The sequence below is a fragment of the Pocillopora damicornis genome, chromosome 13 (assembly GCF_964200805.1).
Source record: "Pocillopora damicornis chromosome 13, jaPocDami1.2, whole genome shotgun sequence".
Lineage (NCBI taxonomy): Eukaryota > Metazoa > Cnidaria > Anthozoa > Scleractinia > Pocilloporidae > Pocillopora > Pocillopora damicornis.
In genome coordinates this window covers 10,173,221-10,201,093 of record NC_142682.1, presented here as the reverse complement: position 1 = coordinate 10,201,093, position 27,873 = coordinate 10,173,221, and the positions used below count along the sequence as shown (strand labels likewise).

The 27,873-nt window shown below is 35.1% G+C and overlaps 2 protein-coding genes and 1 non-coding gene across 8 annotated transcripts in view; 1 reads left to right on the top strand and 2 right to left on the bottom strand.

Annotated features, from left to right (window-relative positions):
• LOC113680377 (plexin-A4) overlaps positions 1-17,489 on the top strand; it is a 34,695-nt gene extending 17,206 nt beyond the window's left edge. The window contains exons 19-41 of the mRNA XM_027197400.2: positions 315-530; positions 1,531-1,614; positions 2,188-2,262; positions 2,943-3,186; positions 3,472-3,614; positions 3,985-4,109; positions 4,349-4,408; positions 4,752-4,826; positions 7,570-7,636; positions 8,469-8,609; positions 8,776-8,886; positions 9,467-9,512; positions 9,947-10,050; positions 10,348-10,414; positions 10,713-10,825; positions 11,199-11,294; positions 11,552-11,721; positions 12,416-12,518; positions 13,508-13,552; positions 13,656-13,720; positions 14,033-14,108; positions 14,942-15,016; positions 15,580-17,489. Of these exons, the coding sequence (XP_027053201.2) occupies positions 315-530; positions 1,531-1,614; positions 2,188-2,262; positions 2,943-3,186; positions 3,472-3,614; positions 3,985-4,109; positions 4,349-4,408; positions 4,752-4,826; positions 7,570-7,636; positions 8,469-8,609; positions 8,776-8,886; positions 9,467-9,512; positions 9,947-10,050; positions 10,348-10,414; positions 10,713-10,825; positions 11,199-11,294; positions 11,552-11,721; positions 12,416-12,518; positions 13,508-13,552; positions 13,656-13,720; positions 14,033-14,108; positions 14,942-15,016; positions 15,580-15,663 (2,385 nt within the window). The 3' untranslated portion in view covers positions 15,664-17,489. The remainder of the gene's footprint in view (positions 1-314; positions 531-1,530; positions 1,615-2,187; positions 2,263-2,942; positions 3,187-3,471; positions 3,615-3,984; positions 4,110-4,348; positions 4,409-4,751; positions 4,827-7,569; positions 7,637-8,468; positions 8,610-8,775; positions 8,887-9,466; positions 9,513-9,946; positions 10,051-10,347; positions 10,415-10,712; positions 10,826-11,198; positions 11,295-11,551; positions 11,722-12,415; positions 12,519-13,507; positions 13,553-13,655; positions 13,721-14,032; positions 14,109-14,941; positions 15,017-15,579) is intronic.
• A 208-nt stretch (positions 17,490-17,697) lies between these two features.
• Positions 17,698-27,864, bottom strand: LOC113680378 (phosphoglycerate kinase 1). Of its 6 annotated transcripts, none has more exons than XR_016182445.1 (14): positions 27,647-27,864; positions 27,474-27,524; positions 26,855-27,007; positions 25,851-25,918; positions 24,775-24,851; positions 22,691-22,790; positions 22,085-22,208; positions 21,711-21,825; positions 21,160-21,294; positions 20,240-20,454; positions 19,240-20,192; positions 18,471-18,571; positions 18,121-18,219; positions 17,698-18,030 (listed from the first exon to the last, which is right to left on the bottom strand). XR_016182445.1 is itself a non-coding variant. In XM_089192033.1 (14 exons), exons 1-14 carry the CDS (start codon positions 27,709-27,711, stop codon positions 17,990-17,992), a joined length of 1,251 nt encoding a protein of 416 aa, XP_089048159.1. In that variant the 5' UTR covers positions 27,712-27,864; the 3' UTR covers positions 17,698-17,989. The 6 variants fall into 6 exon arrangements, 4 of the variants coding, with proteins under 4 accessions (XP_089048159.1, XP_089048160.1, XP_089048161.1 ...); XR_016182446.1 differs by lacking the exon at positions 19,240-20,192 and adding an exon at positions 19,125-19,198 and having other exon boundaries at positions 20,410-20,454; XM_089192033.1 differs by having other exon boundaries at positions 19,240-19,316; positions 20,410-20,454.
• On the bottom strand, positions 23,061-24,188 carry LOC113680380 (uncharacterized). The gene has a single exon (XR_016182447.1). It is a non-coding gene; the product is annotated as an uncharacterized LOC113680380 (transcript).
• Positions 27,865-27,873: the final 9 nt, after the last annotated feature.

Genomic DNA, 27,873 nt, shown 5'->3' with positions numbered 1-27,873 from the left:
AAACTTGATTTTCAGTTGGTGTCTCATACAAATGTATTATTTTATACTTAACTCAGACCCACAAAGATAGGGTTTAGGCACACCTTTTTCAACTTTTTTACAGCTAGACTTAATGTGGAATTTCAAGGCATTAGTACATGTTAATGTGTTTTTAAGGAGGCTGACCTGCATAGATTGTTATCTTGACTTCAACTTGTTCCATCAATCACTGTTGGTTGGCCCATTTCTCCTTAAAGTAAGAAACATCAGTGTTCAAGCAGGACATTTGAGGAAATCTTAATAAAATCTCATGTGCTAAATTTCATTATTTATAGGATTGTGAATCAATAAGAAGCACACTTATCACTTGTCAAAGTCCAAAAGTACCAAATTTTGGTGGAAATGTGTCAAAAGTGCAGGTTCAGTTTTTAATGGACGCTGGTATACCTTTGCGCTCAAACCACACAAGTTTAACAATGATTCCAGATCTGTTTTTTAAGCGTTTTAAAGATGATCTCCATGTACTGAAGACAGAAAACCTTATACTTGAGGTACGAGTTACAAACACAGTTCATAAAAATATATAAAAGGGGTAAGTTTCTAAAGAAACTGTCAGTGGTGCTGCTTCAGTGGGAGAGTATAACAGGGTAATTTTGTATTATCAACTGAGTTGATAACATAAAGTGGGTATTGGAAAGAGTTTCAAATCAGACATTTTGAGTGTTAGCCCTTCATCATTCACTCTGACAAAGGGTTAATGCTCTAAAAGGTCAGCTTTGAAACCTGTTACAGTGGCCAATTTACCCTATCAACTCAGTTGATAATAACAAATTACCCTTGCAAAAATGTGATTATGTATCTACAGACTCTCAACATATGGTTATGATTCTTTAGTGCTATTCAGCAATATAATGACTGTGATAGTCTTCTTAGTCATTCATTTAAGTTGATTTAAAATTGTATGAAATTTCAGTAAGCTCTGTATATTATGCTTTCACTGCCAATAAGTAACATTTACAAGTTTACAAGTTACAATTTGTTGTTATAGATGCATCTGAACCATGAAATCATATATTTGCAGTTCTTGTAACTTGTCATTTATTTCTGACATTCTAATTGTCAGTATATAAGTATTTTAGCTTGGAGAAGGGTGAATAGCCAAAGATTTGTGATTAGAAAGCTGTATGAGACAGTTGTTAAACCCCTTTGCCACTGATGGTACATGAGATAAAAATTATTATCAGAGAAGATACTGCATCCATAGGATTCTCATACTAAGAGTTGAGTGTTGGCAATTTATAAAACCTCATTTACATAGTGTTCTCTGATTTTAAACTCCACAAAATAACCTTTTCACCTGTGAGGTCTTGGTAAAAGATAAGGATTCTTTCTGTGCTTTTAAATTCTGCTTTCAACCTGTAGAACTTTATGCTGTACAAAATCGATGTGTATATTTATAAATGGTAGGAATAGACCTCAATGAGAAAGCTTTTGTTGACACTTAATTAGTTATGCTATATCACTCTTACAATGTATCACTCTTTTCACTAGGGTAAAAATTTGCAAGACAAACTAAGAGAACAGATCTTTGTGACTGTTGGAAGATTACCCTGCAAAATAACAAGTGTTGACAAGGTGCATTATTTATCAGGTTTTTATTCCCCTATGTATTACTTTAGGACTTGTGTTTATTTATACTCAGTGTTCTACTCTCACCTTATCACACATTAAACAGCACCAAATTTAAAGTTAAAATTGTTCAACTCCATGGAAATATCAAATAGAACCATTTTTAACTCGTGAATTGCGTGCATGCGCAAGAGTGAGTTGTAGATACGATGTGGAGAATGGCACTCGCTTGCACACTTGCTTGCTCTATTGGTCGATTCCTGTAAACTTTTTTTTGATTTTAGGCTTTTGAGTGCATTTGATAGTTTTTTTTCATAAAATTGTAATTTACAATCCTTGAACTTGAAAACGCGCTCGGAGTTTACAGATGTTCAAAAGCTTTTTCTGTTATGGCATGAGATTGAGGACAAAATCGATTATTACATTTCGTATTGTGTGTTTTTCCTGTGTGAAGTAACAAAAGATGCTGGCGACTGACGAAATTACAAGTTATCACGAAAATCATATAACACCTAAACAAACAATTTTGACAGTGAACCCACTATTAATTATTATTATTATTTTTCTTGTACTTTGCAGACCCAGCTGGTTTGCCGTGTGCCTTCTGAAGAGAACCATTCCCCACAATCATCTGATGGACTGTATTCTGTTAAGGTAAATGTATGTCAGTAAGCTTCCTTTGATAATGTTAGTTATGTTCCAGAAGAACTGGGTCAAGTACATTAAGTAAGCATTTAGTGCTAAACCTTCTGCCTACATCCAAAATAAAGAAAAAACAAATACAGTTTTCTCTCTTGGTTTGACAAAATTTTTCTGGCTTTCATCAAAGTTGTACCAGTTCCCATCAAAAACACTTGTTTGTCTATGTGATGGGACCTTGTAGAAACAGTTAGACTCAAGTGCATTATTCACTCTGACAAAGGGTAAAAGTGCAAAACATTTGCTTATTACTTTAGTTAATAAAACCAAATTATCTTGTTACTTCCCACCAATGCAGCACCACAGTTTCTTTGTAAACTACAAATTCATTAGTGCTTCAGAGTTTGTCTTGCTGTATATTTTTTGTTGGGAAATGTACATTGTAACAGTAAACCCTGAAAGACATCATGTTCTACATCTAGTTAGCTAAGTGTTGTAGAAACCTTTTCAGTCAGTTGGCCTTTCAAAGAAGTGCTACAGTCTGGAATCTGATTTTATCTTTTCCCTCTATCCTCCTTAACTAAAATCCTGTAGGTCTGAAGCTCTGTTATTGATCTTATGCACAGTTTAACCATCATGACAATGTATTAAGTGTTGCTAAGTGCTTTATTTAATTTTTGTTTTGTTTGGCTTAGGTTGTGGTTGGTAATCTTAATTTTCCTTTGGGTAATCTTGAGTACTTTAAAGAGGAGGAGAGCAAAGTTATTCCTATTGAAGTTTGGATTGGAGTGGGTGGTGGAGTTCTTCTCATTTTCATCATTGTTGTCATTATTCTTTGCTGGAATCGCCATTCTCGTCGTAAAAAGTCAAAAGCTATTAAAAACCTTGAGGTGCAGATGAATAATTTGGAGTCCAAAGTTGCTCGAGAGTGCAGGGAAGGTGAGCAAGGAGTTGGAGTGAAATTAAGGGGTGTACTGATAGAGAAGATAAAACTTTGCCTAATGGTAATGTATTTCTGTTAGGTGATGTATTCTGGCTGTAACAATATTGAATAATACATGTATAACCTGTGCAATGGCACCTTTCCATGTGGGATTGTGTAGTAAGATTCAGAAAGAAGAAATATTCTGCTTGTGTTCTGTACTGTAGAAGATATAGTACCACTATTTTATCTTACAGTTGTTATTATAAAATTTTAATTCTAATTATTTTGTCTTATTTTAGCTTTTGCTGAACTTCAGACTGATGTGACAGATTTGACCAGTGACTTATCTAATTCAGGAATGCCATTTTTAGATTTCCGCATGTATGCATTGCATGTGTTGTTCCCTGGTTTAGGTGATCACCCTGTGCTTCACAAGCACAAGGTAAACACTTTAAAGAATTGGAAAACCTGGAATGCTATATCTAACACAAATCTGAGCCTTATTATAAAAAGGTATTCATTAGAGTGAAACTAGGCTCCATCTAAGTTTTGTGGTCGATGAGAAGAATAATTTAGGGTAAGAAAGGAGAATTTTCCTGGAAGTTTCAGACTTTAGATTAGGGGCTGTCATTATCCCTTGTTTGATAGTGTACTTTACTACTTGTATTGATATTGTCTTGCTCACTCCTAGGAGTGAAAGGGTTAAGAGCTCAAATCATGGTGGTGGGATGACTGTGTGGGGTGGTTGTGAAGAGGTGTGTGTTGATGGATGTTTTGATATTCATGTGAACTTTTTTTCTTATGTTTCAAAGGGCACTCTTGCAGAAAACTGGGAGAAAGGACTGCGACAATTCTCCCAACTTATTTACAATAAAAAATTTCTTCTGGTATTCATACGCACCTTGGAGTCACAAAATACCTTTCAGATGAAAGACAGGTTGGTTGTGCTCTCAGATATTACTGTGTTGAAGTAGGAAGTTTTTAAATTTTTAGTTCCTCTAAGGTATGGTTGGGGAAGGGGGCAGGTTACAGGTGAAGCAACAGGTAAATGGAATTAAGATTCATTTGGACCATTATTATGTTGAATCTTTTCATTCATTATTAACAATATTTCTTAATATAAAGTATGAGATAGTTCTTATAGTTAATGAAATTACAATTATTTATCCCTTGCAGGTGCAATGTTGCATCTTTGTTGATGGTTGCTCTGCAAGCCAAGATGGAATATGCTACTGAGTAAGTAATTCATATTTGCTTGTTTTTCATGGTGGCAGGGGGGGACGCTCTATTTAGGGTATAAATTTTTAGTCCTATAATGTTCCCGAGCTGCAAGCCAAACGAAAAAAAATGTTGTGTGTTAAATGTTGGATTCTTTGATCAGAGAAAAACCTTCACTCCTATCACATGGATGATCACTGAAAAATTTCTAAGGGGGGGTGGGGGGACTAGGGGTCAAAAACCCAAAATTTTGGAAAGCCTTGCTTGTATGAAGTAAAACTAATGGGTTCAAAATGAAAAAGCACAGGTGCTGCTCAGGTATGGATATTGCTTTGAACAACGTGTCTGTCCTTCTTGCCAGCATATTAAAGGAGTTACTTTGTGAGTTGATACGCAAGTCAGTAGCAAAGAGTCATCCAAAGCTGCTACTAAGGAGGTAAGTTAGTCACAATTGATCATGTGCCATTTAAATGATAGTAGAGCTTCTACATGTTTGTGTGAATTATATTTGATTTAGTTGTTAAGTGACCCTATGCTGGGATCGGTTATAGCGGGTTTCGCCCATAACGAGTTTCGCACATATCGTTTCGCCCAGAACAATAAAGGTTTCGCCCATAAGTAAAACTTCTACACTCTCACTTGGAAAACGTCAACCTTATAAACGTTTGTATGCACAGAATGAAGAAAAGTGACTTGACCTGAGATCATGAAATTTTGAAACGAACAAGTTACTGTTGAAACGAACAAGTCAATTATAGCTTTCACTGTGGAGCGGGGATTGTTAAGGTAATTCGCGCACGAAATACTGCAGAGACGTCCGTTTGTCGTAAAAGCATTGCTATGATTTTTTTACATCACTTTTCTTCTCGAGAATTAAATTAAACGCTTTTGAAAACACTTGCGCGTGGAACATATCATCGTTGCAAATCTTTTGTACACGGAAGATAAGTTCCGCACGCCAGCTTATGAATACATGTGAATACGGTTTCGTGAATACTAAAACAAAGGAATCGAGAGTTAAAGATTGTATTTCTGACATAGGTAACGGCAACATATAATTGGAAAAGAGATAGAAACTAGTCAAGTTCATGAGTGCGCGCACGTGGAATAGCTTTACTACTCCGACGAAGCGTGCGGTACGAAAGCTTTAACTTAAAGGAAATTACCGTCTTGCACAAACAATCTCAATCAAACCTTATCAATAGAATTTGAAAAGCTTACTCTTGCAAAAATATCTCACCTGTTCGCTTATCAATAGATTTTCACTCTTGCAAAAAAAATCTCACCTTTTCACTAGTCAATAGAACTTGAAAAGAACCGTTGTTTACTCTGGCCAAAAAAATCTCACCTTTTCACTTGTCAATAGAATTTGAAAAGAAAACTGAAGTTTACTTGGCCATTACGAAAGTCGTGTATGAACATTGTATGAACAGAAAACAAAAGCCCGGTTACCGGGCTCATCTAAGGCATATGTCTAAGGAGGCCCTTAGCCTGGATAATCACTGACTGTCAGTCTGGGTGAATCGAATTGATGCTTGGGCGAAACCATTCTCGTTATGGGCGAAACGCTTCTTGGGCGAAACTCGTTATGGGCGAAACCCGCGGATACCCTGGGATCTGTGATAGTAATTTGTCACTGATAATCAAGTACCGATCTTACCTTTTTTTTACCTTTTTCACTGAGAAGCTTTAAAATCCCCTAATTGATTTTGCTTCTTTTGCAATATACCCCAATCTTGACCCAATGAGTTGGGCATCCTTTTGTGTTCAAATTGCCCCTTTCATCTAAGTTTTACACTAAATTTAATGTAATTACCACCTGTTTTAACATTCTAGGTTCTTTTGGTAAGAAGGTTTTCAGCGTTGGAAGTGCAATTCTTTTGATGCATATGTCTGCATCTTTGACCTTTTTTTTTTTTTTTTTTTTTTTTTTTAAACAGAGGATTTTAATCTGCAGTCATGTCATAATCATGTGTATAGTCATACATGACTAATTAGAACAGTTACAACCTTATTACCAGCAAACACTGATTGTAGAAAGACATCTTAAATAGTGCTTTCAATGAAACCCAGCACCCGCTGGAGCTCTTGTGGGTATTCTATTGTTCATCAATGGGTATACTCTGCCATATGCAAGTTAAATTTACTGAACAGAAAAATAAATAAATAACATAGAAAATAGTAGGCATTTTAATATTGGAATATTCATCATATTTATAAAAGTTCTCAAACAACTTTGTGCAGAACTGAAATCATCAAATAATTTTAGAAAAGTAAAACAAAAGTAATTCTTCTCATCTGCTAGTAGGTGAATAAACTTGAAGCCAAAGTTGTTAAAATAGAGTGCTTGTCCATAGCTCATGTAAATCAAATTGACAATATTTTTGCAGAGATATCAAGTTTGCATAAAAAATGCTTAACCAAGGCTGAAGGAAAACAGCCATTGAACCCTTAGCTTCTAATCTTTTATCAAATAAATATTGACAAAGATCATGGTGTTGCAATGTAAATACTTTAAGCAACTGTGAGTGAAAGAGTGATGTACAAATGGAAAACATAAGAATCTGGCTTGGCCATGCTTGAGTAGGATTTGGATTGTAGCATCTTTGAGAACATACCAAAATTTGATACACACAGGATATTATCTTGTATTGTTTTTGTAGACTGCCAGCTGAAATTGTTTAGTATTTTGCTATGTTGGATAGTTATTGTCATTCTGGATCTGTGACATTTTGAAAGCTTTCAAGCAAACACCTCGAAACTTTTTGGAGTTCTTTCAGTTGACTTTTACCTTAATAGACAAGTTATGATAAATATGATTGATATTATCTCATCATTTTCCACAAAAAAAGATTTTGAGTGTCCAAGAACATAGTGACTCAAATTTTGGTAACCAGTAACCATATGTCCTTACAAAGTTTTTTTTGTATAAACTCCAACTGTGGGTTTGTTACAAAGGAGACTTATAATTAATGATCATTTACCAAATTTTAACACTAAAAATCTGTTTGAGGCTAGTTTATTCTGAATGGTACTAATGGGCTAACCAAGGGGAAATTGTTTTTCATATTATTCTCGGGCAGTGCTTTACCAAGGTAACCACCTACTTCAAATCTTATTGAAAGCACTGCCTAAAGAATTTGTTCTGATGAAATGTCTAAAACTGATATCCCTTCCAGAACTGAGTCTGTAGCAGAAAAGATGCTAACAAACTGGTTAGCCTTCTGTATGTATGATTTCCTCAAGGTAGGTAACCCAGATCTCAAACCATTTGCTGACCCTACTGATGAAGGGAATTTTAATTACAGTTTTGATAAATAGGTTATTAGTTATTTTTTTTTTTGTACTTGAGAATCTTTTTTGTGATAACAATGGGAGGAAGAGAATTAATAGTCAAAATAGTTAAAATTTATTTACCTATAGTCAAGATCAGATCAAGGAGTTTGTTAGTATGGAGTGTATCTCAGGCACTGGCTTGAGCCTAATAATTAAATGGTGGAGGGAAAAGGCAAAGCTTTTTTTTTTTCTGGTAAGCCTGTTTTTGACATAGCTTGCTGCTACTTAAAGTTTTATAATTAAAATTATATTGAATGTCTCAAAGAACCTGCTCATTACTAAGATGTCATGTGAGTTTACTGTGTACAAAAATAGCTGTTAACTGATCAAGTTTGAATTTATAGAATATTTGGTATTTAAACAAGTTGACTTTTCCCCCAGTAAATAGTTTCTCTTTCAATTACGATATCAATACTCCATCAGACAGAAACCTGATTAGAAAAAATAAAAGTATCTGCTAGCGCATATTGATTGAACTAATTAAAAGGTCTTAAAGTTGAAATGGTGAGAAATGTATGGCAGACAGTGTAGCAAACTTATATAAGCTCTTCATATGGAAAAGGTAGAATGTACTGAGAAGCACAAAAAGTACATATCAGGATTGTTTAGAAGTGGTGTAAAGTTTTATGTATATTTTACTGCACTATACGTATACTTCATTTTTATCCATGGAAGCCCTTGTTTATGAGTAGTGTGTATGATATGTAGTGTACTGTTTCTAAGATAACATTTTGCTTTGTAGAATGATGCTGGAGAGCCATTATTCATGTTGTTTAAAGCACTTAAACAACAATCTGAGAAGGGACCAGTGGATGCAGTAACTGGGGAGGCTAGATATTCACTTAGTGAAGACAAACTTCTCAGACAAGCTGTGGACTTCAAGGTAGATTATTTGACCAGTTTTTCCTTTAAAAAGATTATTTAAAAAACAGGATTATAAACAGCCTATATATATATATTTTCTTGGGATCATAATACTTCGATTTCTGAAGTTCTGCTATATTTTTGTTAATTGCTTGACTGTGTTCATTGGTTTCTTTTGCTGTTAGCCTCTAAATGTTACAGTTACCTATGAAAGCAATCAGCCTGTGACAGTTTCAATGTTGGATTGCGACACCATCACTCAGGCAAAAGAGAAGATCTTGGATGTCTTATTCAAGGTTTGAGTTTTTTTGTTTTGTTTTTTTTGTTTGTTTGTTTTTTTTTTGAGGCAATATTATCTATTGAGATATTTGAGATGGGCTTCAAATCCTTGTCCTAAATAGCCCAAGTAAGTTTGCATCTTGTTTAACTGACAGCTGGTGTCATGTGTACAATATTCACTTGAAGGCCACACATGATGAGCCATTGAAGTACTGATTCAATTCCATATATTTTTGCCCATTATTTTTCTTTGTTCCTTCCATTTTCTCATGGATAACAACCAACTTTCCTAAGATGGTTACATCTTGATATCTGTCACATGATAATCACAAGATTCCAAATATATACTTTGCATGCCTTATAATCCAAAAAATAATACAGAAGTCTTCTTTTCCTTGTTTAAATGTCCATACTATGTACTGTTACATGAAAACTTTCAGCCTTAAGTGACTGCCAATTTGATTTTGATCATTTACAATACTTAACTGTTCAAACCACATTTTGGTAAATTTGTTTTTGGAATAATTTCTGTTTTGGTAAGTTATTTTGTTACTATACATCATTGTGATTTATTGACTGGAAATCCTCTCATTACAGAATTCCCCATATTCAAGTCGTCCAGATAAAGATGATTATCAGCTTGGTGAGAATTTTATGAAACTTTTATTTTTGATTGTTAAGGTAGGAATAAAGCTCACTCTGTCTTCCTTTGGTTAACAAGAATTTACTTCAATATGAAAGGGATCTTCACAGTAGTGAACACTACTCAGGCAGCAGTGAAAATAAGGCCTGAAATAAATTTAGGCCAGCGCAGAACTTAAACGCATGACCCCTGCAATAATGGTGCAGTGCTCAAACAACTAAGCTAACAAGCCAGCTGGGAGGTGGTCACCATGTTGGTTTGTGATAAACCCGTGAAATGATGAGTAAATGACTGAAAACACATGAAAATCATATATATGAACTGTGGTAATGAACACTACTTCAGCAGCAGTTTACATATATGATTTTCATATAGTCACAATCAAGAATTTCCTAGTTTCTAAAACTAATCATTAGTTCCTTTAATATTCGCAGAATGGGAGCAGAGTTCTGGAAGGGTTATATCTTTGCGGAATGATGATTCTAAGTCATTAATTGAGGGAGAATGGAGGAAGATTAATACACTTAAAGACTATGAGGTAATAAGCTATGGCTTTGAAGTGGACACTTAAAGTATGGTGGCTGCTGCAAGAACTTCTCAGCACTTCTGTTTGTCCATCTGTTAACTTTGAATATAGCTGTGGCTACAATTTGATTTAATTTGTGGCTTTCCATGGGCTGGCAATAATTGTGCTAACTATAAAAATATAGAGTGATTTAAAGCCCCTTAGGTATTGACCTGACTCTTTGGGGAGTTAGAACTTCTTGAAAGAAGAATCCATTTACAAGAAGAAATGTATCCTAATTAAGCACATCATACTTGCTATCAACTATAGGTGACAGATGGTGCTACGCTGAAGCTTGTCACTGGACAAAGATACTTTTGCAGCTCAACAGACTCTGGTGAGAGAATTGTATTTCCAGTATAATGCTGCAGTTCTGAAATTGTGTTTCTGAACATGAGCCAAGTGGTTTAACCTGGTAGACTTTATCTTATTTTCTATGGCAAGAAGCAAATGAGAGTATTATTACTCCCCTTGGATGTAATGTCTGTCAATTTCAGATCAACTCCTACCTGGTTGTAGAGAAGTTATGTGACAGCATTTTATTCTCTTGCCTGCTAACACAACACAGTGACTCATATCTCACAGTAAATTGATGATTGATAATGATAGATGATAATTGCTTCTTTTCCACAAAGAGTTAAACAAAAAGAATATACTACGAGTTAACTTCAGTCCTGCTGGAAGTTACAGCCCTTTGGCAGCTATGAATACAGATGGACCAGATGAGGGTGGCAAGCTGTGGCATTTGGTATGGGCTCTTTTTTTAAGTTGAAAGTTGATGTTGAAGTTATGCTCTCCTTAACTGACGAGACACTTTTTCTGTGGGTATATAAATGAGATGGAATGATTTAAAGATGAATGATCTCTGTGAATACCAGAGTTTTCTTTGCATTGCACTTAACATTGAGATTTTCTTGACTCATTCTGTGGTGACTTAACATTTATAAGCTTCATTTAGAACTTTGATTGGTCTTTTTAAAGAAAATGCATCTAAAAAAATGAAAATGATTGATTTTAGTGTAAAAAACCTACAAGTTTATTATTGAGTTAGAAGTAAAAATCATTCCTCTTTATACTTTTGTAAGATTTGTAGTCTGGCTTCTTTTCTTTGTATGGCACAGGTTAAACAAATGGATTACCCTACTGAAAGGGTAGAAGATGATCATAACAGCAAGTTCTTGTCAGAGATTTATCTAACTAGACTGTTGATGACAAAGGTAATCTCTACCACTTAGTACATATCATGCTGACTGTGGAAACCTGCTCCAGATGACTTCTGTCATCAATTTACTATTGACAGGGGTTTTTAATTCCTTGTACGTAGAATTAATTGAAAGAATCCTTTAAGCTAATTCATAACCTGAAATCAATTTTCTCTGAATTTCTACCAGACTTCATTGGGAGTCACTTTTAGTGTTAAGGCTTGCTTAACACAGGATACTGTGTGGTTCACAGTTACTCTCTTTTTGTGCAGGGTACACTTCAGCAGTTTGTAGATCGGCTTTTTCACACTGTTTTCATGAAGTATCGCCGTGGCTGCAGCTTACCTCCAGCTGTCAAGTTTCTCTTTGACCTTCTCGATACACAAGCTAGAGAACTCAACCTATCAGATCCTGAAGTCTTACATACATGGAAAAACAACAGGTACTTACATTTGCATATAATAACAAACTTTAGGCATTTTGAAGACCTCCAATTAGACAAGCAAATCAGAGTCTATGAGGAGATTAAGTTCCTTTCCTTATCACAAAAGGAACCATTGTTGAACTGTTATAAGGTAGTGTTGTGCAATATTTAGTTTAGATTATAAGATATTTTTAGTAAATTATTCATAAAATTGTCAATGAACTAGAAATTAAGACAATTTTGGATAAATTTCCTTGAGGAGCACTGAAAAAGTAAGTTTGAGCACTCCATTTTCCTTGCCATGGTTCCTTGTCCATACTGCATATGTAGAAGGAGAAAATGCTCATGATGACCATAAACAAGGGTAACTTTTAGAATTTTCCTTTACAAGCAACAAACCAGAATCCATCTCTTCTCCACATTCTAGTACTTTAAAAGAACTAAGTCAGCAAATTGTATTGGTTGGTCATTTTCTTCATTGTCTCCTTGACATCATCACTGAAGAAAATGGACAGTGACATTCATGTACACAGCTTTATTTTAATTGCCACTTACTTAAAATGTCTCTTACTTTTGGGTTAAACTTCCAAATTTAGATGTTTGCTATACTGCCTTGAGCCCCAAGTATGCATTGCATGGTCAGAGTAATTATAAAGCAAAATTTTATTGCCAGTTTAAGCTCAAATCTTCATATTTTTCCTTTCTCTTTCAGTTTGCCATTGAGGTTCTGGATAAATATAATTAAGAATCCAAACTTCATATTTGATGTTTGCAAGTCTGCCATTGTTGACTCCTGCTTGTCTGTTGTTGCACAGGTAAGATCTTTATGTTATGGAATACACATACAATGTACTTAGTCTAATGATTACTGACCAAAAGGGGTCAATGTACTTATTGATTGACCATTTTGTTGGTAATGACTGCTGACTGGCAGGGGTTATTGTATTTACCATCAAACCATCTGGTTGATGAGGACTGGTGACCAGCAGGGCACAATCAACTTACCATCAATCCATATGCTTGTTGGTAATTTAATGGTTAAACATATGGTGGGTGAACTTGTTGTAACTTAGAAAGGAAAAATTGAAACTTTTCCAAGTTATTCAAGCCTAACCATAGAGGTACAGGGCCTGAGTGCACTAGGCTTGCAAAATTTATTTTGTTCCACATAAAATCTCGACATTGAAATTTATCTCTGCTAAATTTTCAATTTGTCAATCACAGGCACACTGGAAACAGCAAAATATTTGTTAACCACCAAATGTCAATCACAGGAATACACAAAACTGAGCAGTATTTGGACCTGCTGGGGATTCAGCTTAACTATAAACTTGGGAGACATAATTGTTGAATTCTGATTACTGGTTGTCATGTAGCATTCCAACTGCCATTTAAAAAGCAAGATAAAATTTTCCTGATTGATTTGATCCTTCAAATTGTGGCTTATAAATGGGAAAATCTATGAGATTTCAGGCCTGGCAAAACTTTATCCTGCTTCTAGGCAGGATGATGGCACCTTTAAAGATTGTTAGAGCTCACCAAAATTTGGTAGGATAAAAAAATCACTGGGTGCACTTGTCTCCCTGAACTGATAACCAATTTTTTTTGCAAAATAAACAAAAATTTGTCTAGCGTGCCTGGGTCTCAATGTGCAAAACATCCCAAAAAGCATTGTGCAAACCATGTAATGTCCCAGCTTGAATTTATCATTCTTCCATAATGTCATTAAGGACCATAGATAACTTGACAATTGTACAGAAATGGATACTGATATATTTTTTAATGCATTTTTTTGTCTTTTAAGTTGTTCATGGATTCCTGTTCTGTGTCTGAGCATGTCCTGGGAAAGGTAAATTATAACCTTTTAAGTTAAACTTAGCCTTGATGTAAAATCCAGATCATTAATCAATATCACGTCAACATTATATATTTTTTGTCATTACTGTATGCAGGATTCACCATCAAATAAACTGCTCTATGCAAGAGAAATTCCAGGATATCGCCAAGATGTTGAGAGGTAAGTCACCAATGTGTAACAGAAAGAATTTATTGACATTTAAAGTGAGTTCTTTTAAAAAACATTTTTTCTTAGTACCGTGTCTTGGTTTGAATATCAAAATCATAATACTAAATTATATTTGCCATGCTTTTGAAATTTTTGGGTCAGGGAAGGCATCTATTGTATTAGAAGGTTTTACTCAAGAAGGGGGACTTTCATATTAAATTAATTAGTTATTTATTACTTTTTTGGGGACTAAGTATCCAGCAAAGCTTGCAACCAGTCTTATCCTAGAAACTTCAAAAAATGTGTTTTAATCTTATATTACAGGTTTTATTCTGATATACAAGCATCACCTGCCCCAACACCTCAAGAGTTATCAAAGTTCTTTAGTGATTTCTCCATGGTAAGGTTGCTGGCATAAAAGCTATTCACAAGTAGCCCTGTTTAGTAGATACCCTCTGAGAGTTTGGATTCATGCTTTATATATTGACTCCTGATGGAACAAATTTCAAAGACATCTGTACCATGTATGGCCTATATCAAATTATATTAACTACCCTACAAATCTGATTAAACAATTGCGCAGCATGAAAACTATTATATGGCCATCAAAATTTGACACAAACTTTCAATGTTAAGTTCATATTTTTATATTTGCTTTCCCCAATTTAACTCTAAAGCTGCAATATATATATATATATATATATATATATATATATATATATATATATATATATATATATATATATATATATGTAGGAAGTCAGTTTTGATTTTTCTGTTGTACAATGCTCGATAGGTAGAAGCAGAGCACAATATATATTGAGATAGGGGAAAAAAACAGAGACTATACTTTCATTGGTACAAGCCTGTTTTGTGATTACTCACTCATCAGGGGATTTTATTAAAATTACTCTCTATTTGCTCTACTTTCATATTAAAATCACTCACTCATCAGGGGATTTTATTAAATTACTCACTATTGACTATACTTTCATCTCAATATATTCATGTATATGTGTGTATATCTATATTTAATTGGATATTTGTCTTCTGACAAATTTTTTGGGAGCAAAGCTCAGTAAATTTTGAGCTTTGAGGAATTGGTTATGTCATCCGGACATGATACTCAAACATACAAAAATAGTTTTGCACCAAATGGGGGCTTCTGGGTTGAATACCCTCATACTGCTGCTTTGTTGAATATTAATTAGTATGTTACTGTTACTTTCAAAGGAACATAGTCAAGAGTTTGATGGTGACAGTGCCCTCCAGGAATTGTATGATTATGTCAGAAAGTATCAAGATCAGGTAATACAAACACATTCCAAACTTGGTATAAACTGTAGAGTGAAGACCCCTATATGAACAAAATATGTTGAATTGATTGTCAAAACAGGCTCTGAACTATCACTAGCATCGTGGGATAGCTTTTGAGTAGCACACAGGTCTTGCTCTTAAACAAAGCAAGAGGAGAGGGGTATCACTTATTATGTTTTTAGTTGGTGCGACTGTAAGGTAAACAGGGTAATGGGAAAATTTGCCATTTTTGAGCTGTATAAGTTTCAAAAAGAATTGCTTCCAGCTCCTCTACCTCTTAATTTTGTAGAAACAGCTTCCTGATACTGCATAGGTTGAAATGTAAACTGTGAAAATCAATAGTGGCAAATTTATTTAGTTTTACTGTTTTTTTTATTTCAAAGCTAGCTTTAGTCATCATGAGCCAACAATTCCTTGATGCCAATCTATTAAAAATGAACCATTTAATAAGCAGTTATCATTCTTCTTAACTTTAATTCAAAGTTGACATCATTTATTTTTTAATATTGGTTACTTGGGTAAAAATTTGAAAAATACTGTTTATTCCTCTGTAGCTGCAAGATGCTTTAGAAGAGTCTGAGTTATCACCCCTGGCTTCCAAGCTTGAGCATGTTATTGCTACAATCTCAGATGACTAACAGACATAATTATGATATTAGCTGTTAGCTCTGGTCACATATGACATAATTCATGGTATAATTGTTTTAATAAGTCACATATTAATTGGTTACTGGTACTTGATGAACTGAAAAGTCTAACATGCAGGATAAAAAGGGAAGAGAAAATGAAAAATATAAATGTAATTGCAAAGGAACTTAACTAATGAGAATGGGAGGGATTGAGGGTCACAAGTCCCATTTTTTCATTCATTTTTAGATTATCGACTCTGCTGATGAAACCAAATGACAGTATAAACCTGCACTTAAAAATAATTTGTTTCTAGCTTTTTTTCCCTTTTCTTAAAGAAGTAGGCTCCAGAAACCCTGTAATTGGTATTTCCACAAGTAAAAGAATTAATGAAAATCTACTCTTTTGCATGGTTTGAGATTCTGAAAAGTAAAAGAATAGGTTTTCAAACTGGTTGCTATTTTGCCTAAGGACACTGGCAGTTTGAGAACTTTTTTATGGTGAAGAAGATTAAATGGCTCCCAGAGTATACTTTTCCTTGAATGTAAAGCAATCTATGGGTCAAGAGGATCCTATTCTAAAATGGTTAATCAGGTAGATACTAACTGGATGAATTACCTTCATCACTGAATAGAAGTTAACATTAATGGCAGGAAATCATGTTTGTTAAGTTCACCCTTTCATCTATTTGTACATATGTAACACCATTTACTATCCAACTGCATTAAGTAGCATGCAAATAGTGCACAGATTGAGCTCAAATACCTTGCAATATTGCAAGGCCATTTGGACAGTTGGTTGTTTTGCATTGTAAAAAATAACCTGTTTAACAGGTTTAGCTATACTTGGGTGAGTTGTTTAAAAGGAGAAATAGGGGACATTTTTGCAAATCATGCATAAGAAATGATAAGATAAGGCAGTTGGATAATAAGTAACTTATTACACATTTTGTGTGTTGCATTTATTTACTGAATAGTTATTTACCACTAAACTATTGGTGGTGTTTCAGCTCTATGGGGTCATACAGTAATTACCATATATTTCAAGCCCAAGCTATGTTGTTTGCAATTTGTAGAAGTTTTATTATTGGGCAAGGAACCTGTTTAAAGGAACTTAGATTAAGTGAGGTACTGAAAACAACCAAAGGAGTATTTATGGACTTCTTCTGGTGCAACAGCAAGAAGTGAAAGTGTACATGCACAGGCTCCCTTAACAACTGACAGAATATGACAACAATTTTCTATACATTGGGAGGTAAATTCAGTAGTTGCTGCATTAAAAATTTATTTTGTTACTTGTATCACAGGGTGCAAGAAAATTGACACAGGTTGTTGAAAGAGTTGTCTAGTAAAACAGAGTCTTGTTACTATCCCCTAAGTAGAATTATGAGGGGAAATATTGTGTCAGTATTTTTCATGAGCTACTTCTTGTTTGGCAAGCATTTGAACTTTCCTTGCTGTACACAAAGTGTTCTTTCCTTAATGGTCAAGGATAAGTTGCCATTGGTAGTTGTGCAGATTGTAGATATATCTGCACATAGTGTTGAATTTCCTCCCTTTCAGTAAGATAGCACTCCATATGGTAAGGAGGAAATAAACATTGATCTTATTGTTTATATTAATGTCAATACCTTCAAGTGAGAAACTAAAAGATTTTTGTATATTCTTGTTAAGATTTGCTAAAATACTGGCCACCGATGGGACTTAATTATTGTCAGGCTTATAAACTTTTGTGTTAAGGATAGAGTGACTTTATTTTCACCAAAGTGTAACTTAAAATTGTACAAGCAGTTTCTAATATGATAATAATGTTAATAAAGTATTTTGTTTTTTTTCAAGTGAGAGTTGGTTATTTTTTATGAAAAGAAACTAGAAACCAGACTGCTGAGAAGTTACTTAATATAAAACTTTTATTACTACTACAGTCGCTAGTATATGGTCATCCACCACATGGTCATATCATTGTTATTGCTTCGGGTGATTACAAACTGCTATGAAATCGGATACATACAACCTGCTATAAGACAAAATCCTCAACACCCACTGTTGTTTGTTTGTCAGTATTTATTTTCTCTCAGCAAATCACTCATTGTGCTACAACAATCAGCAGTATCACTTGACAATAACACTCAAATTTTGGATGAAGTGTATGTGTATATACACCAACTACACTGTAAACATTCCCTAAAAGATTTTTATTTGACTTATGCATGCAGAGTAATTGGGATTTATCCTCTTATTAATAACTAATTTTGCCAGCTGTGAAACCGAACTCCCAAAAAAGTACTAAATGCGATCTACTAATCACATTACAATCTCAGAGATGACTGATCCTTAGTCATGCGTTTGACAAAGCAGCAACTCCTGGCAGGGTTTTACCTTCAAATAGGAACAAGACATCAACAACAGAACATCACCTTGGTACATTACAAAATATTAATAAAAACTTAAAAAACAAGGTGGTGTTACCTTCTAGGAGTTCAAGTGATGCACCTCCCCCAGTGCTGACATGGCTTACAAGATCCTCAGTACCATATTTGGCACAGCAAGTGGCTGTATCCCCTCCACCTAACAACAAAATTGAAGATAACAAAAAAATATCATCAGTCTATTGTCTTCTCCAATGACCTAATCCTGAGCTTAGACAGCATGCTCTATCACAAGTACCATCAAGAACCAAGAAGTTTTCTTTTGAGTAATTATCGCTAACTGCTGGTTAGGGTAGCAACATATTCTAGAGACATTGTCTCATGGCTAAGTAGAGAACACCACTGTCATATTCCTGGTATCCTTTTGCACAATGTTGATGGATTTTTTACCAATTATGGTCGTCTTTCCAGCCTTTGTTGCTTCAACAACTGCATCCATAAGACCTTTCGTCCCTGCCTCAAATTTGGCCATTTCAAATACACCCATTGGACTGCAATGCAGAAAGTTGAAGAATGATACAATGACATGAGTATTAGCCAAATAGTTCACACTGATGTGTTCAATGATACAAACTAGGGATTTTTTTTGGGCCGGTTAGTGAATTATCTGTCTGTGAAATAACTTACAAAAGACTGCAGCCATTAATCCAGCAAATCTGGGTTAAAATGCACCAAAATTGGTGGCCACCCCACTTGTGACTTTATCAATGGTGTGTGAATGCATGTTGACAGCCTAATTTCTAATTTTTAACTTCAGCATTAAATGAAGACATCGTCATGAGGCTAAACAGCCTTTAACAGCTAATAACCACACATGACAAAATAACTCTAGGAAAAATACATCCAAATTAAAGAAAGCTTAAATAAATCAGTTGTTTGCATCCTTCTTTTGTATGCTGCTTAGTATCAGAAAGACATCAGACTACTGCACACAAACTGCATTTGGTTACCAGCTGTGTTCATTAGCTATTTCTATGCAAACATTTTTTCTTGTTTGGGACAAAAGGGTGTTATGATTGAGAGTAACAAGTTAGATAAACTTACTCCTCCTAGGGGTACAAGTCAGCTGGATTATCACAATCAATATACATGTAACTGTTCAATAGCACAGATGAGATCTATATAACCAAGGAAAAAAATCAATTAATTGTGCACTTACCCATTCCACACAATAGTTTTTGCTCCTTCTATAACTTTTTTAAATGCCTTGACACTTTCTGGACCAATGTCTAATCCCTAATGAATCACATAATTCATAATAAGAATTAAATACAACAAATTTCAGAAAATGTTCACCCTCTATTCCAAGATTATTTTCAATCCTTTATATCTTGGAGGGGAAGGATGTTTATTTAAACTACTGTAGTTACAAACAGTGCTCAACCCTTACAGTTTCATGGAATTAAGATTGTACAAGATAAAATGTATGCCCCTAAAGTCTACATCCCACTGAAAAATTAATAATAATACCATTCCACCATGCATAAGGAGGTATATTTGTATGATCACAGGTAATAAACAAACTAATCAGCAAACCCCAGTCAGTGTAAAGACATGTCAACTTGAATTGTCCTTAAAAATAATTACTTACATCATAGGTAGCAACTTCAAGAACCCAAATTCAGTAGCTGAGCCTCAGCAAACAAATGCCTTGAGACTGAAATTCAACTGCAGACTTGCCAACCTGAGTTTGGCCATGAGTTTTGGGAATTTCAAAATGGTTTTTTTGTTCCATCCGATTGAGATACAATTTTTGAAGTACTTAATAAAAAGGATACTTGCCATGGAAAGCAATGGCCCTGTAAGCCTTAGAGGTGATAGAGAGAGCTTTACAATTCCCAGACATGATACAAATTAGGGGTGGAAAATGAAAACTGAATTTGCTGACAAAAGTTGAGCTTTGCCAATTTCAGACCATCTTTTGGGACCAATTATATTATTTTTAAGTGAAGATAAGTTGTGCCTTAAAGTATTGTGCAACAAAAGAGTTAACTTAAAATCGGAAAATGTTCAGAAATTTCAACACAATGCTTTGCAATTTTCTGGTTGTGAATTTGAGTAAACAGCAATTCAAGCATTTCAAACCTTTTGCACGGGTCATTTTAGCCTTGCCTTTGAGTATGCAGTTGTTTGGTAAACCAGGCAGATGTGCAAATTGCCTTTGAAATCTGATTGCCAAATGTGCACTGTGATTTGGGAAGTTTTGAGAGCACTCAAGAAGCTAGAGTTCTATGACTCTTCTTTTGTGCTCTCAAAAATTCCTGTGTGCTTCATATCCCCATACAGGGTGTAAATGCATGCTGACGTATGAACCAATCATTTTCACTACCATCCAATCTGCTGGGATTCCTGATTCTAGAGTGGCACTCCCAACCTGTGTAATAGTGGAAACAAAATTTATGAGGACAATTTCTTATGAAATTGGGGGTATTCAAAGCTAGACTTTTGAGATGAATTATTTAATTTAATGGAGTCATTCATTGCATTAAATAGTTCACTTTACAGTTGTGTGCTTGGTTGCCAAGTCTTTGAATAGGAGTGAGGCTAAGGTTGACCTTGTTATGATACAAACCTTGCTGCTTTTGAAATGCAAATTACTTTCTTATCAAGCTCACTAGATACTGGTCTCTATCACAACAAGGTCACCTTTAGCCTCACTCTAAGTCAAAGGCTTGGCAACTAAATACACAACTGTGAAAAGGACTATTGCTTCCACAATGTAAAATAAAGGTTTTTCAAAGCATGCTTTTTAATTTTTCTGTTGGCAGGAGCAACCCATTTGAAATGCACATTTTAACCTAAAAAACTCAGTAAAAACATAAGAAATGCCAAGAACTCTCACATACAAAGAACACTCTCCAGGTGTATATCCATTTGATGAAAAGTAGAATGGTTCTTTGCCAAGTTAACTTTTGCACATGAACAGATAACTCAAGCAAATCAACTGGAAACACAAAAGAGTATCACTGGGAAAATCATTGTGGCTCAGTCATTCATAACTTACATAAAAAAGGCTTAACCCAAAACTGAAAATCTAAATGGACAAGGTTGTGGCAGAACTTCTAAATAAATAACTTGCCTCTGCATCCTCTGCAAATTTGCTGGCTGTAACAAAGTCAACAGGCAAATGGAGGGTCACTCCTTGTTCATTGGCCTTTCTAAAGAGGTCAAGAACTATTTTTGAACCTTCTTCATCAAAAAGAGACTTGCCAATCTAAGAAAAAAGTTACATTGTCATATTCATATTGTCATATTCATATTGTCATTTTCAAACCAACCATTTCCCTCACAAATTTTTGCAAACCTCATAATTTGACTGCAGACAGAAATTCAGGTAATTCTTGTTATTATGACTACTGTATCATTAGTGTGATTCACCTCAAATTCAACCTCCTTTCTTGCAATGCATTAGAAATAATTTCACCTAGTGATGGGGACAGGTGGAAAGAGTGAGTTTTTTCATGATTACGTATTTTTATCAGTGAAAAGTGAAAAATTTCTCCATTGTTACAAAGTATCATTTTCTACATACTGTAACTCAAAATTATTATGTTCACATTTTTTTCCAGAATACACCATTGTAGGAACTGAAGAAAGAGAGAGAGCTTAGGGAAGCTTTATTTTTCATACCTCCATGTTACTAAGTACTTTAGTGAAGGTATATGCCATTCCACCTCCAATGATCATCTCATTTACTATTTTCAGTAAGTTTTCAATGAGCTGAATCTTGTCAGCAACTTTTGCTCTGAAAAAAATTTGTGTTACTGTTTAATTCATAAATAGAGATCTAATGAATTTTCCTCATTATTCACACCTTCTTGCCCTTCAAATCAACCCTGGATATAGCAATTAATGGCAAATACAGGAAAGATGTAATCTATATGGTGATAATGGCAGCATAATACTTTCACACTTGACAAAGAGGGGAACCTGACAGTTATTTTTTCAAGAAGAGGCCATTCAGAAAAAGAGTAACTAAGTTTAATGATGGCAAGAGTACCCACCCTCCTAATATGGCCAGAAATGGTCTATCAGGTTTTTCCAAAGCTTTAGAGAAGTAGAATAACTCTTTTTCCATCAGAAATCCTGCAGCCTTGACAGTATGATCAACCCCCACCATAGAACTGTTGATAAAATTAAAGAATTTAGATTAGTAACCTTGCTACGTAGAGTACCTAGTTTAAATTAATAAACTTGATAATCACATCCTTAGTACAAATGTCTTTAACCTATTAACTCCCAAGATCTTGTTACTACAGGTAATTCTCATAACTGTCTACCATACGATTCTTTTAATCATGTTAGTTCGGAGAATTTGGTTTTGGATCCACTAACAATCCCCAAATTGATGTTTTTCTTTATTCTCACCACTTGTATGCATGGTATTGTTTTTATATTGATATTGTTTTGAGGAAAATTCTCTATTGGTCACTGATTTGAGTTTAAGGGTTGACCTGCATGTTATCTCAAGCAATTTCAGGTCAAAGGGCAGAATTTTTTGCATTAAATATTTTCTTTTCATAAAATTATAGTCTTCCTGAAGTTATGAATTGTTTGACATAGACAAGATGGATTTCAAAGTAAACACAAATACAGCACAACTTAACTGTGGGCTCTGTGAGCTGTGCCAAAAGCATCATTAATGTAAATGTCTCCAAGCTTTGCTAAGGATTCACGAAATGCTTTCACTGACTCTGGGCTTGCTTTAACCTAACATTGTGGCCAAAGATACAGTTACTACTTCACTTATAAAATCCACTCTTCATTCTGTTTGTTTTGGTAAGTGTTTAACCAACAGCCACTTTCTGTGTGTATCAATTATATCACCCAACTTGCACCATAATCATTATAATGTAATAAAATATCATGGTCTTCATAATTGTGTAGTCTTGCTGACCTTGAAAAAATCAGTCATAAGTTGGTCATAATATAATTTATGTCATAGCATAAAATCAATTCAAAAACAATGCCAATGATAATAAGCTGTTTAATCGTTTGTCTCACAATGTAGTCACTTGAGATGTAGACCATAACATTTTGACTGCTTATTGCTAGTCTTCATCAGGCAATGGGGTTGACTGCTCATGTGTTACCATTTGTATCATGACAATATGATGCAATTGGTGGATTTTGATCCCCATTGTTCCAGTGAGTTCTGGTTTTCTGAGAGATCTGACTCCAAGTTGTTTTCTTGGTGGTTTGCTGTGGTACCAGTCTCCTGCCGTGTTCCTTGATTGTTGGTATCCACGCTTCAGGAATTTCAATTCCGTTGTCCTTGTTACTGTTATTGACGTAAAGTCTTGCGTGGATAGCTTCCTTGTGGTGTACCAGTGCGAGTCTCGATCAATAAATTTCACTTTGTTCCAAAGTGGATGGTGGCCATTCTTGATGGCATGCTCACAAATGGTAGAGGTCTGGGTACAGGCTAAAAGTATATCCCTCTCATGTTTTTTCATCCTCTCTTGCATAGGTCTTCCTGTTTCACCAACATAGATTTTACTGCACTCACAGGGAATTCTGTAAAACATGCTGTCCTGTCTAGCTAGATTGACAGTGTCCTTTGGCTGTACCAAATGTGATCTAAGTGTCATGTCAGATTTGAATACTGCACAGATGCCTTGTTGCTGCAGGCAAGGGCAAAAAGGCTCTAATACACCTTTTACAAAGGGCAAAACCACTGTAAACTTGAACAGCATCACAGGGTCTCTGCTTGGGGAGGAGTTTCTTGTCTTCGTAACCTTCTGTACAAAGGAAGAGGGATAACCATTGGAAACAAGAACTGATTCCTAGAGATGATTGATGGTTTTGTCATGAGATGCTTCCCCTGGTCAAACAAACACTTAACAATACTGCGCTTTACTGATTGAGGATGGTGTGAATCATATGCTAAGTACTGAAAAGTGTGAGTGAATTTTTTGTGGACACTGGTGGTCAGGCATCTGTCTGGTTTCCTCATAACTGACATGTAGAGAAAGGTGATCTTGTTGTCTTTCTCAGTTTTCAAGGTGACTTGGATGGTAGGTTGTTGACTGTTTAGATACTGTAAGAAACAGTCAACATAACTGCAATCCAGGATGGTGAAGGTGTCATCAATGTAGTGGTTCTAGATCTTGGGTTTCTGTGTTGCAGATTCTACTGCTTGTTTTTCAAATACCTCAAAGAAAGGATTGAATTTTGCTGAAAGAACAGGAGACGGATAGATGTTTAGCATGTACCCAGACCACCCCTGTTTCTGAGCAAGCCCACAAGACCAGCCACCACCTGATTTGGAATGAAGTAAAGTTACTGATTGAGACTTACATTGTTGTACCAGAAGAGTCAAGGAAGCTATCCACAAAAGACTTCAACCTGATAATATCAACAGGGATAGTGGAATTGAAATTCCTGAAGCTGGAAAACCAGAACTCACTGGAACAATGGGGATCACAATCTGGCAATGGCATTAGATCGCCGTGATACAAATGGTAACCTGCGAGCAGTCCACCCCATCACCTGATGAAGACTAGCAGTAAGCAGTCAAAATGTTGCAACCTACATCTTAAGCGACCACAAACTGTGAGTCAAACAAGAAAACAGTTTATCATGACTTACCATCACAATGAACAATAACATCGGTTTTGATATCAATAATGTAAATACAGAGATAACACAATTTTCAGTCATTATCTTTTTCAATTGTAGTACATTGATATACCTTCTTTCCCTCACTATCAACACCTTTGCCTTCTTCCTCCACATGAAAACGTAAGTTTTCCAACAAAATCACTGAACCTAATAAAGGTAGGACCAGATCTGATCACAAAAACTAAATATACACAAGTAAGATTAGTAAAGGACTGGAAAATATAAAATTGGTCTGTAAAAACAGTGCTTTATATAAGATTTGAAGAAGGTGGCTACCTCAATAAAGCATTCGCCAGATAATAATGTAAAAAAAAATTTCCCTTTTGTCATCCCAATACCTCCATTCACAATAAACTGGCTTCAAACTAAGTTTTTCATGTCAAACTTCTGTAGATGATCATCAAGTATTTGTCTCCTTTGTAACAATTGTTTAGCTGATGATTTTATTGCCAATCAAAATCTTCCATTAGCTGACATGCAAATCTGCTCCTTGAGTTTCACACAAAAGTCCTCTGAAAGGACACAAGGTTACTGAAATTTGAGTCAGTATGTTTATGGAAAATCAAAATTTCTTTTCACTAGAAATTTGTGCTGGAATGTATAAGACAATGTAAACCAATTTTATTAAAATTTGTATGTGAAGGTAAAAGTGGACTGAAAGAACTCAAGAAGATCTTGAGGTGTTTTAGGTCTCACTTCATAAGTTTGCTTGAAAGCTTCTAAAGCATACCAAAGAATTCACAACAGAATACCCACTGGAGCTCTGGCAAGTGCCAGCTCTTATTGAAAGCACTGAAAAAAAGAGGCACCACACAATGACCCACAGTTACTTAAGATTTGTAAATCAAATAAAGGAGCATTTTCGTGCACACTACACCCTTCAAGCATAAGGAAAAGTGTTTATTCACCCAAAATACATATAAATACAGTCATGTTAGTAAATTAATCAATTTACTAGTTCCATTTCATGACTCCCTCGCTATTTTGCTACAGCCAGCTATTCAGCCCTAAATTTTTTACTTCATTTAAACCATCATAATAATACACAAACAGACAAAAAACGATGCTATTATATAAGATGATTATAATACATTGCAAAACTACAATCATCTAATAACTAAAAGTCAAGAGAAAGTTAAATAATACCAGGACTAGGGTTTTCACAGGCTTCTTCCACCACTGGTCCCACACAGTCTGACAGAAACTTCACATCTCTAAAAAAAAATACATCACTCAATAATATTTATCATCAGTATCAAATTTCTCAGTTAATTATTGCATTACCTTGTTTTCTTCAGGAGAATTACACATACCAGACACATATAACAAAGTGTATTTTTTTATATTTAAATTTTATGAGATAAAAAAAATTTTCAAGCCAGTTTGATCTTTAATCACCTTAATGCCAGAGGCTGATAAGGATCACAAGATAAAGAAAAATAAAAATTACTCTAAAGCCAAAGAAAATATTTAAACACATGCAATGCATAATATTCACTCACACTATACCACTAATATCATGTGATACTGACAATATTATCATAGACTTCAAATCCTTTTTGGTTTGTGATTAGTGACAACAATTTAGTTGTGATCTTAAGTGGGATGTACACATAGAGGAGTTAGTGAAGACTGTAGCCACATGAGCTAATGCTGTTTTATGTTACACATAAACATTCAATCCTTAGTCAATAATCAATAGCCTCCCTTAGTCAATCTGTTCTATGTACTCTTTTTCAATGGAGAAAAGCGATGACAAATTTCAGAATGTTTGACAAGGTTACTGCTGATTCACAGCATAGATTCCACAAGCTTCTCCTTGCTTGAAACATATTTGCCACAATTTGCTTGGGAATTTGTAAAAGTTTGTTCCCGCTCCTTGCAAGACTGAATGTTGCAGGAAGAGTTTCATCATGAGATTAGCCTACATATATATTAAGATATTTTATTGTCACTATGAACAGAATTCAGCCTTTTGCTGTAATGTTTTGGTTAATTTTAGTATCTATTGTTTCAGTTTATCACCTACAGATACCTTTATCACTGCATTCCCAAATTTTTTGTTCTGTGTTCATGACTCAGACTAAAATTCCATTTAATGATTACTAAAAATCATAAATTAGCATGCTCTAAATATAGCGTTTACATACTTGTTCAACAGTTTCTTCAGTTCATCAGCAACAGGGGCTAAGGAATACTTTCCTTCTCTTTTACCATCAGGACGTCCCAGGTGACTCATCAATACTACACTCTTAGCTTCATGCTCCAAGCAATGTTGGATGGAGGGCAAAGCAGCCACAATACTTGAAGAATAACAAACATCTCGTTGACTCATATGAAAGGTACCCTGGTAAAATTTCCGCACAGCCCCATACTACATTATGCATTCAGTTCTCGACTAGAGAAAACAATAAAAAGAAAACAATATAATTCCATTGGGAGAACAGATTTGTTTTGACAATAGTATGGGGCTGTACGGAAACTTTACCGGTACCTGTGCGGAAACTTTACCGGTACCCTTCCCTTCCACCGCCCTCTAACTCGACTCTCCACAGATTGAGCTAGAAAGGTGGAAGATATCACGTTAACTTAACTTACAAAAATGATCACAAAGCCTCGATTTCCAAAAATTATGTTAGATTAACAGGGTTTCTTAGGCGTCTTTGATCGCTCTGTATACTTAATATGTAATGATGGGGTGGGGGGGGGGGGGTGCTCGTAAATTACACTTTGCATTCAGTTCATGAGTCAGTGCACGATCTCTCATACCGTTGGTTGTTCGTGATATCCTTGTCTTTTAAGGGTACATTGAAGTCCACTCTGTAAAATAAAAGAGTTTGTGAGTATTTTAACCGGGGACAGCAATATTACACTCTTGCACTGAACTCAGGAACATACAATATAGTGGGTACTGGCAACATGGCACTACTCAGATAGCTTACCTAATCAAAACACGCTTTCCCTTGAAATCCACTGAGCGAATACTCAATTTTTCAAGAGACATCATGATTTTTTGGACAAATTAAAACAGAAGGGGAAGAGATTGAAAAAAATCTTGTGATCACCTTCTGATGAAGATTGTTTACGACCTACCAGTGGTATGACACAAGGTCTCTCCCTCCCCCACTCTCCCTCTTTCTCTCCCTCTCTCACTTGATACTTCATGTAG

Bases quoted from the DNA above. Each gene is read 5' to 3' on its own strand.
- LOC113680378 (XM_089192033.1), bottom strand. From the start codon at position 27,711: ATGATGTCTCTTGAAAAATTGAGTATTCGCTCAGTGGATTTCAAGGGA. The intron at 27,525-27,646 runs GTAAGCTATCTG...TTTATTTTACAG, and splicing joins GGAAAGCGTGTTTTGATTAG to AGTGGACTTCAATGTACCCT. The intron at 22,791-24,774 runs GTATATCAATGT...CCACAATGTTAG, and splicing joins TTGATAGTGAGGGAAAGAAG to GTTAAAGCAAGCCCAGAGTC.